The sequence below is a fragment of the Sphaeroforma arctica genome (genome assembly GCF_001186125.1).
Source record: "Sphaeroforma arctica JP610 unplaced genomic scaffold supercont1.171, whole genome shotgun sequence".
In the NCBI taxonomy this organism is placed as follows: Eukaryota; class Ichthyosporea; order Ichthyophonida; genus Sphaeroforma; species Sphaeroforma arctica.
Genome location: NW_014040387.1, coordinates 112945 through 124145, shown reverse-complemented (window position 1 = coordinate 124145; position 11201 = coordinate 112945). Strand labels below are relative to the sequence as shown.

Here is an 11201-nt window from a genome sequence, read left to right as displayed (position 1 = left end):
TTATGTATGTGTGTGTGTGCGTATGTATGTATGTATGTATATGTGTGTTTTTGTGTGTGTGTGTGTGTGTTTTAGCACATTCATTTGAATATGTACATGTATATGGCTGCCTGCATTTAGATATATATATTATATTGATATAATATTTTTTTTGTGTGTATGCATGAATATTAAGTTGTGTTTATTTATATATGTATAAATGTACGTGTATGTTGGTGTGTGTGTATGTATGTGTGTATGTAGGTATGTATTGTTGTATGTATGTATGTATTTGTGTATGAATGTATATATATATATATATATGTGTGTGTGTGTGTGTGTGTGTGTGTAGTTTTGTGTGATTGTATGTGTGTATGTGCATATATGACAGATATATTTGACAGTTTTCTTGTTTTATATATATGTGTGTGTGTGTGTGTGTGTGTTTGTGTGTGTGTGTGTGTTGATGTATAACTATACGCATGTGCATAAATGCCAATTTTATTTTTGTCATGTATGCATACAGAGAGTATATATATATATATATGTGTGTGTGTGTGTGTGTGTGTGTGTATGTATGTATATATATATACTATCTATCATTTATACATGAATATCATTCAGCTCATTCCATAATAGATACACGCTGGCAGCGGCTAAGATATCAAACAGATACTCAGTCTCGGTATTGACACTGTTTGCTTTATATAATTCTACATCACCATATTTTAAATCAGCACTCCTTCCTCGCAATGTAGGCCGGAATATCAGCAGGCACGCCGGCCGACAAAAACGTAGCCACCATTCTGTACGCGTTCTCAAGCAAATTCCCGGAGAAAAATCGCACGGAGAGCCGAGACTATGTCGCCAAATGCATAGCTGAGGGGAAGATCAAGAACACCATGCAGCTGGAAGGTAAGGTATCCCACAACTTAGCCACGTGGATGAGTGGGCGTGTATGTATATGTCACGTGCTGTGGCGATGTTCTGTGTGAATGGGTGTTCAGGGCGTTAGTAGAGGCTGGAAGGCAGAGCTGGCGTTGCCCAATGCATAGATGATGGAACGAACCACACCTTACACCTTATACCTTGTGGCTAGCAGGTAGTTCGCTTCTTATACACGTTAATAGGTGTGAGTCGATATTGTTTCGGGTGCACTGAAAATGTTGTGTCTTCGTATACGAGAGCAAGGGGTTGTTTGATGAATGTTGTCATGGCCCTTGGACTATACATTCGGCTGTCTTCAAGGACTGAGTGCCTGACGTGTAGAGAATTGTATGAGCATATACAAAACATTAAAATGAACATGTGGGATTCAAGCAGTTGTGTTTGTGTCAGCGTTGTTGTAACAGATATTTTCCAGAAATATCCATAGAAGTATATATATATATATATGTCGGTGTGTCGTTTTCATCAGAAAGTAGTTAAAGCTCATTAGAAGTGGGCTATATTACTTCAGTTACTACAATCACACCCCTGTCTGCTATCTCTTTGTGGCTTTCTAGTCCTGTGTACGTCCATTCAATAGCCCGCTAATCTCAATGGGTTATTCGGCGCCATTCCGCTGAGGCGAATCACGAGTCATAGCACCCCATCCTGACAGTCATAGCCAGCACACACACTAACCGATCAATCTATACTCTCTCAGCCGCGTGTGAGTACTTTGAGGATATCGAAAACTTCGACAAGCCCGTAGATCAGTCTAAGTTTGAGAAGAACTGTGGTGTGGGTGTAGAGGTTACGGATGAGCAGGTGGAGCAGGTCGTCAAGGATGTGTTCGCGGACATGAAGGAAAAGGTAGTGGGCTGATTTGGTCTTAGATTGCCATGAATGCGTGTATATATACAGAACGCAATTTGTATGTATATTTGTATGCATGTATGTTTGTACACACACATATATATATATATATATATATATATATAACCATCCCTGCACTGTTGGTTTAGGCAGATTTAGGTGACAACATGCTTGTCTTGCACGCATAGATGTATGCCGTTTGTATATGTGTATGTGTCTACATAACATGCTTGTCTTGCACGCATAGATGTATACCGTTTGTATACGTGTATGTGTCTGCATGCCTTATACGAGTGTGTGTTCCTAGAGCACATGGACGCAAACCCCTACACAACAGACCCCTTCACCTGTCACAGAATCGTATGCAGCATCCAACACTATATCTTAGCAATATCTGCAGGATACGTAGCCGAGGCAGAGGTGACGGGATATGCCCTAAGTATGCACATCTGGCTTACGTTGTATCTATCCCTTCTCCTTTTAGGGTTTAGGGTTTTATATATATATATATATATAGATATATATATATATAGATATGGATATAGATATAGATATAGATATATACTAGTAGTGATCTGAAAATTGCTGAATTCACTGTTCAAATGAACAAGCTCAGTACATACCCGTGCGTAGTCAGACGGTGTCTGCGTGCCTGTACGCCCACGCGCACGCCAGGAAATGGAACAGTTTAGGCCCTATACTGACGCGGTTCTGGGACCAGAACGAGATTGCCGGGCCGCTCCTGACCCGAAGTCTTCCGGACGTATTCCAGATCTGGATCGTCACGCAATCCCACTCCCTTCCCTTTGGGCATGTATATGTGTGTATGTATGTGTGTGTGCGTGTATGTGCATGAATTAATATATACGCCATAGTATCCCATTCTAACCCGTACCCGTCTCTCACCCCATGACATTATAGATCGAGGCAGAGCGGTACAGGACTGAGATGAAACCGATCATCTCTGCCGTCAAGGCGAAACAACCGGTAACTAGGGTTCTAGAGTTTTCGGATTTGGGGATGAGGGCTGGATGCGATACGTACCGGCACTGGGAAACAGATCGAGATGAGTGTCTGGCATTGAATTTGATTTTAGCAGTGTAGTGCACGTAATGTTTGATATGCCTGTTAGGATAGCGATGCAATGTCTTTGTATTTATAATTTGTACCTCCTGTGCTGGGCTGCCGGTAAGCCCGTGCGTCAGTGCGTATGGACAAAGCATGCTCGGGTGTTCACACATTCACCCGGATTTCTGTGGAATTTGCCGAATATATGGATAAAATATGCAGATACAGATACATGACATGAGTTATTGCATTCCTAATAGTTTGATGATAAATTTTATATTTATAGTGGTATTGTGTCTATTGCGCTGAAGGTAAGCCCATCCATTGGCAGGTGACTGTTTGTTGTCCATCCATTCGCACGCATTGTTAGTAGATTATTGCAGTAAGGTGATAGAATTATACATATAATTGTACATGTAACATGTATTACATATATTTAATAATGCCAAGTTATTTTCTTTGGGCGCTGCTCCATATATATATATATATATATATGCTGCTAATAAATTTATGTTGTACTCCTTAGTGGGCCGCCGGTAAGCCCATCATGCAGAGCATTGACAAGTGCATGCTCGAGTTATTAGGTCCCAAAGACGACCGCGACAAAGTAGTGAAGGTCAAGAAAGAGAAAAAGCCCGTCAAAACGGAGCAGGCGGTTGAGGCTGACAGTGCAAAGGACTATGTTGGGGCTGTGGCGATGTTCCACAAAGTGGGCGAGAACTACAAGACTCAGGGATACGTCACCACACCCCACACCATGGATCTGCTGAAGGTGTAGTAGACTGTGCGGGTCTATGTGCTTGTTGTAGTGTATGGCTGTACGGATTAGTTTTGATATTTGCGTGTTCTAAGATGTAAGGAGAACTACAAGACTCAGAGATACGTCACCACACCCCACACCATGGATCTGCTGAAGGTGTAGTAGACTGTGCGGGTCTATGTGATTGGTGTAGTGTATGGCTGTATGGATTAGTTTTGGTATTTGCGTGTTCTAAGATGTATGGAGAACTACAAGACTCGGGGGTACGTCACCACACCCCACACCATGGATCTGCTGAAGGTGTAGTAGACTGTGCGGGTCTATGTGCTTGGTGTAGTGTGTCGCTGTATGGATTAGTTTTGGTATTTGCGTGTTCTAAGATGTATGGAGAACTACAAGACTCAGGGATACGTCACCACACCCCACACCATGGATCCGCTGAAGTTGTGTATCTGTGTGTGTTGGTGTGCTTGTTTTATATGTAAAAATGGGTGTGTTGGTTTTCGCACGGGCTGTTTAAGTGTTGTGTTGTGGCCCAAGCTCGACAAAGCGAAGAAGAACTACAAGTCTCAGGCACGTCCCATCCTATAAATGTTATGATCATACGTATACGCGTAAGCCCTACCTGACCAACTATACACCTACCAGCGCCCCTACTCACGCAGCACACTCTACCATGACACAGCAACACTTGAAGGAAACCGGAGGTAAAGTGGTGACTCGATTCCCACCAGAGCCCAACGGTATTCTGCATATCGGACACGCCAAGGCTATGAATCTCAACTTTGGCTATGCCAAGGCTAACGACGGTATCTGCTACTTACGGTACGATGACACCAACCCCGAGGCAGAGGAGGACCGATACTTCAAGGGCATCCGGTATGTGCGGATATAGGGATATAGAATGGTTGTACACTTCTTAGGTGTATATATTTGTATAGATATATATATATATATATATATAATATATATATATTCAATGTCTGTTATTCGAACATCTCAAGATCTGTTAAATGTCGATGGATTGCAAAACTCCTGGTCGCAGTGGCATCCGTCATCTGTCATGTACACGTGGAAGACACTTTGCCTAAGACTATCTACTCGTGTATGCGTTGAGTTCTGTTCTACGTGTGCGAATCAACCTACTACATACGTGAATGGGTACAGCTGAGCTGATATACCTGTGCACCGATTCATCGTTTTTCTCACTTAGATATGCACCGTCGTGTGCACTCGCCTCTACCAAACCATCAGCCCTGCACCCTACTACCCTATAACCCTACATCTCGATCTCTCCGCACGCGATTGATTTATACGCCTGCAGTGATATGGTGGAATGGCTGGGCCACGAGCCGTACAAGGTCACGCACTCGTCAGACTACTTTGAACGACTCTATGACTGTGCCATTGAGCTGATCAAACGAGATAAGGCCTACGTTGACCATCAGACGGGTAAAGTTTGTTGTATGGGTGTATCTGTGCTAAGATTGTTTTTGTGTGCAATATATCATACTTGTAGGTATCAATCGATATATATACATATATATATATATATATGAGAGGGAGAGTGTGTGTGGTGAGTGTTGACACGTTGTACCCATTCATACATACGCATCTATTCTCCTTGATTGTTTCGTGTGCAATATATCATACTTGTAGGTATCAATATATATATATATATATATATATATATAAGAGAGAGTTTGTGTGTGTTGAGTGTTGACACGTTGTACCCATTCATACATACTCACCTATTCTCCTTGATATTCCACCACAGCCGAACAAATTAAAGCGGAGCGTGGTGGTGAGAAGGGCGAGGGTGAGCGCACAGAGAGTCCCTACCGCAACCGACCCATTGCCGAGAGTCTGCGGATCTTTGAAGAGATGCGACAGGGACTCTGGGCTGAAGGTACGTTCACATTTTTATATATCTATACATATCAGTATATATATCTATATATATAAGTTGTACCTGTAATATTGGAGGAGTTCTCAGTGTGTGTTATGCTACAGGGACTTTGGGCTGAAGTTATATATATATATATATATATATATATATATATATATACCTGCAATATTGGATGAGTTCTCAGTGTGTGTGATGGGCGTGTCGCAATATTGAACATGCATGTTTTACGAGAAACCCGATATTTTACAAGTTTTGAGATGTTGCTCGCGTACTTTTTTTTTTGGTTGCTCAGGTTCTGTTCTTTTGCGCATGTATTTGGGCATGAGGAACGGCAATCTGCATCGCATGACATTATCCGCACCACTCCAAATTTCCAGCCCGAATCAACCGGCTCCATCCTGATGTAAACCCTCAAAACACGTTCACACGCCTGCTCTCTAATTCGGGATCGGCGTTCCTAGACCTGATTTAATTCGGTATCGGTGTTCCTAGACCTGATTTAATTCGGGATTGGTGTCCTAGACCTGATTTAATTCGGCATCGGTGTTCACTCAGTCATCCCTGTAATACACATATCCCCATCAGGATCGGCCATTTTGCGCATGAAAATGGACATGAAGAACGGCAATCCGCAGATGTGGGACCTGATCGCCTACCGCATCAAGTTCTCTCACCACGTGCGCACGGGCAATGCGTGGTGCATCTACCCCTCCTACGACTTCACGCACTGTCTGTGCGACAGTTTCGAGAACATCAGCCATTCGCTCTGCACCATGGAGTTCACACAGGTGCGTGGCCGTACATGGAGTCGTATCTGTAGTATGTATTGGGAGATGTATCTGTAGTAGGTACGTGTTTACGTATCTGTATCATGTTTATGTTTACGTATCTGCATTATGTAAATGGAGACGTATCTGAAGTATATACATATTTAGTATCTGTAATATGTACATGTCTACGTATCTGCGCGATATGTACATGGTTTTGTATCTGTAATATGTACATGTTTGCGTATGTACAAGGTGTGCTATGTAGCGTACCTTGTATTTATGTTATGTGTAATTGCAAAATCATGAAACTACGGCCATTTTCTATCACTTTTCGGACTAAGTGCGCGCCTGTAGCGTTGATGTAGCTACCTACACACGACTTCACTCACTGTCTGTGGAGCATTTCTTGGAATACTGATTATTCACTTTGTATTGTGGAGTTTGAGTATATGAGTGTATATGCATATAGACATGTATATGTATATGCATATGTATTTTTTGTATATTTATATGTGCATGTCTATGTATTTTTATTTGTATTTGTATATGTATATGTATATGCATATGCATGTGTATTTTCTTTGTATATTCATATGTATAAGTATATGTATAGGGGTACACATATATATATATATGTGTGTGTGTATGTATGTATATATATATATGTATGTATGTATATGTATGTATATGTATATTTCTATGTATATATTTGTCAATTTAGTTTCACATAGGCGCGAGTATTTTGCTACCAGCTGCACAATACTCTGCTTACTTTCTAAGGACTGAATAAAACGTATTCCTAGTTGTATATGCCCTACTTCAATACGCCTGTAGTTATATATGCCCTACTTAAATACGTTTTGCATACACTGCTCTCTGCTTCCCTTCGCCACACATTGAATTGCGTTTCAGGCGCTGGCACGATTATTGTACTTCTGTCGTGCTCATTTTAGTGACTAGTTGGATATATTTGCGATTCGTATTCAGATTGGGTTTTAGGGTTTAGGCTTAAGGCTTTAGGGTCCAATATTCTTCCTCATATTTATACATGTACCTGTAGACTCAACTCAACTACCCTTCATCTGGCAGTGAATAGCGTTATATACGGGAGTGTTGTACTACTTGTACTGTGCTGGACTTCGATCAACCCGATCGATCTACTTCTAGTCCGTTTGCAGCAGTGCATGTGCATTCTGCTCTAATAAGTCTTCTTTTATTGAGCTCAGCCTGACATTGTGATATTTTCAATTTACTTACAGGCACGTGTGTCGTACTACTGGCTGTGCAATGCTCTGGACATCTACTGCCCTGTACAGTGGGAGTATTCACGCCTCAACCTCACAAACACCATCCTGTCAAAACGAAAGGTATGTGTAACTATATATATATGTAAGTATGTGTGTGAGTGTGTGTGTGTCGTGTCTGTATAAATATATATATATATGTGTGTGTGTGTTCGTATGTATATATATATATGTATGTAATGGTATATATATATATATGTATATGTATGTATGTATATATATGTGTGTGTTTGTGTCTGTGGCTGTGGCTGTGGCTGTATTTATATATTTATATTTATACTTATTTATATATATATACGTAGATACATAATTATGTATGTGTAAATGGAAATATATATATTTATATGTATATTTGTATGTGTGTATGTATGTATGTATATGCGAGATTCCAAATTGTGTGCGGATTGGATATCCACACGACATCCTCGCTAATACCGTCCTGCCATTCAAAGGCTGTGTAGTTGTATATTGAAATTCTCAGTTTGGGTATTAAAGAAAACGTACGTCATAAGAATATAATGTTTAGTTTTTCAAGAAAACGTGGATAAATAGATTTCGATGTGTGGGTATTACAGAAAACGTATATTTGTGTACTTTTTTAATCACTCAGAAGGAAGTGATTGTGCGTGTGTTGGGGTACTAGAACATACAACTTCGAATCCGTTCAAACAGTTACGGATTACGCGTACACTCGATATAGACGTTCCGGTAGATGTATGACTATGAGTCCTCACACATCATCATAATGTTCGCAGGTAAATAAGTGCGCTCCTCAGTGGTGTGATTTATGAGCTGTATTGCATGTTTTTAACTTTGATACATACAGAGCTTCTAATATTTATATCTCACTCTTTTGCCGTGTCTTTGACCGTGCCTCCTTCGATAGGTGCTGAAACTGATCGCTGAGGGCTATGTGAATGACTGGGACGACCCCCGTCTACACACTCTTCCAGCACTCAAGCGAAGAGGGTTCACGCCCAAGGCTATCAACAGACTCTGCGACCAGGTAATTGTTGGATATATATATATATATAATATAAATATATATATATTTATATATATATAATATAAATATATATATATGTGTGTTTGATGTGTGTGTGTGTTTGGTGTGTGGTGTGTATCTATGTGCATATATATATATATATATATATGTATGTATATAATATATATATATATGTATGTATATAATATATATATATATATATATGTGTGTGTGTGTGTGTGTGTATGCGTGTGTGTGTGTATAAATATGTATATCTATGTATATGTATTGATATATATTATTATATTATTATATTATTATATTATATATTATGTGTATATATATATTCTTGGCCTGGCTGAGCGAATGGTCCCTGCATAATTTGGTACGTGTACATATATATATATATATATATATTCGTGTGACCTCCACATATATTATTGTAGTATATACACATATGTACATACGTTACACCTGTTTCTGAGCTCGTGCATACACCTCATCCTCTGCGATAACGACGTAGGTGGGTATCACCGTCAACACAACCACGATTGCCATGGCCCGCCTTGACGGCTGCGTGCGAGATGACCTGAACGTCATCGCGCCTAGAGCTATGGCGCTACTAGATCCCATCAAGGTGTGCTGTAGAATGAATCTTGATATGTAGAGCTTCCTAGTGGTTTGATATTATACATGACTATGGTCTTGTTGTTTTTTTGATATTATACATTATTATAGTACCTTCGTATGATTCATCTTGATATGTAGCTCCCTTGTATTTCGATATTTTACATTACTACAGTTTTTTGTTTTGATATTATACATTATTATAATACCTTCGTATGATGCATCTTGATATGTAGCTCCCTTGTATTTTGATATTATACATTACTGAAGTGTCTTCGGTTTGTATTTTGAATTTTGGTGTACGTTATATACTCAACAACCCAGTGTTAGACGACTACATTTTAGCACCATCGCGCCTAGAGCTATAACACTTCTAGATCCCGTCAAGGTGTGCGGTATGGTTTATCTCGGTGACATTTTGCAACTTCGATACTGACAGCTCATTCCACTACACGGTAACGGATGTTGTCTGCGCATTTATGTTTTAGGGCACGGACATTAATTCTGTATTCTACTGTTGCAGGTGACAGTGGGTAACTCCATAGACAACTAATTTCACAACGAACAGTATTAATTCACACGACTTCAGTGCACGGAAATTAATTTGAAGTTCTCCGCTGCTGCAGGTGACGATTAGCAACTTCAAAGAGGACAAGAAAGACGCGGTAGATGTACCGAACATTCCCTTTAACGAGAGCGCAGGCAACCACACTCTCCAATTCGACAGTATGTTCGACCACCTGCCCATCATAGCAATACATATGTGCGTATACGTATGTGTATATCTACATACCCCTATCACCTGTTTATATTTATCTATTTTATGTCTACATATTTGGTATCTTTACATTAAATATCTACCTATTCTGTATTTACATACGAGGTGCCCTGAGGCGGGACTTTTAAGTGCGTGTTCCTATCTGTGGCAAACACACCCTGTCTGATACGTACGGTATCTGTACGTACGGTACATACCCTCTCCCATTCAGCCCGATACGGGTGTGGCTTATATGTCCTATATGTGTGATGAATCGGTGTGAATTCCCCACTACGATTGCAAACGGGTATTTCGCAGGCTATTCTTCTTTCACAGATGTTGGGTTGAAACCCCCGAAACTCTGGACACCAAACCCTAGACCCTTATTCATAGTGGGAGTCACACGTTGGCCATACAGCCTGTTAGCATACACTACCCATGCCCACGCACTCGTGACCATCGCAAAACTACATGAGGCACCCATGCAGAAACTCTCATACCACACCAAGTTGTATGTTTTTATGTATGCATGCATGTATGTATGTATGTATGTATGTATGTATGTTTGGCTTACAGACATACCTGCAGTAGCTGTGAGCTTATGATATGCCACTGGCTGTGTGCGTTCACACAATGTATAGTATAGTTGTGTAAAGCACACTCTCGAGGTGGTGCTACTCCATGGAGTACTCAGCTACTCTTGTAGCTTAGTTGCTCATTGTGATCACCTGATTAAACCGATCTACAGAGGTTCTGTATATTGATCGCGACGACTACCGTGATGCGGCTGATAAGAACTACCGCCGATTCGCACAGGACCAAAGTATTGGACTCAAGTATCGAGGGTAAGCGTATATATTTGTATGTTATATGAAGTATGTAGGTAGTAAACCAGAACAGGACAAGTATGTGAATGGCTTTACAGGCATACACACTGCGCTTATTGTACCGTGCGATTTTTCTTTTAAATTGACTCCTCTGGGGACATATTTCACGCGGCTATTATGTACTTGTTTTGTGTAGCGGATAATAGTTATCTGTTCTCGCATTGGTATCTTCAATACCATGGGCTTTGTGGTTTGATATTTGGTCGAAGTGACCGCCCGTGCTATACTCCTCCACTTGAATTAAATACTTCTCAAATAATAGAGAGTGATCCTGTTGGTGCCAAGCAAGTATATGTATGCATGTGTGCATTAGTTGCCAATATTTACGTTCTATATATATATATATATATATATA

General features: G+C 40.4%; 1 protein-coding gene across 1 annotated transcript in view; it reads left to right on the top strand.

The window, feature by feature from the left end:
- SARC_03392 (hypothetical protein) overlaps positions 1-11201 on the top strand; it is a 16509-nt gene that overhangs the window by 774 nt on the left and 4534 nt on the right. The window contains exons 2-14 of the mRNA XM_014302826.1: positions 738-894; positions 1628-1776; positions 2701-2766; positions 3374-3619; positions 4293-4486; positions 4932-5059; positions 5385-5516; positions 6102-6304; positions 7546-7653; positions 8477-8596; positions 9099-9212; positions 9829-9928; positions 10708-10804. Coding sequence (XP_014158301.1) covers positions 738-894; positions 1628-1776; positions 2701-2766; positions 3374-3619; positions 4293-4486; positions 4932-5059; positions 5385-5516; positions 6102-6304; positions 7546-7653; positions 8477-8596; positions 9099-9212; positions 9829-9928; positions 10708-10804 — 1814 coding nt within the window. The remainder of the gene's footprint in view (positions 1-737; positions 895-1627; positions 1777-2700; positions 2767-3373; positions 3620-4292; positions 4487-4931; positions 5060-5384; positions 5517-6101; positions 6305-7545; positions 7654-8476; positions 8597-9098; positions 9213-9828; positions 9929-10707; positions 10805-11201) is intronic.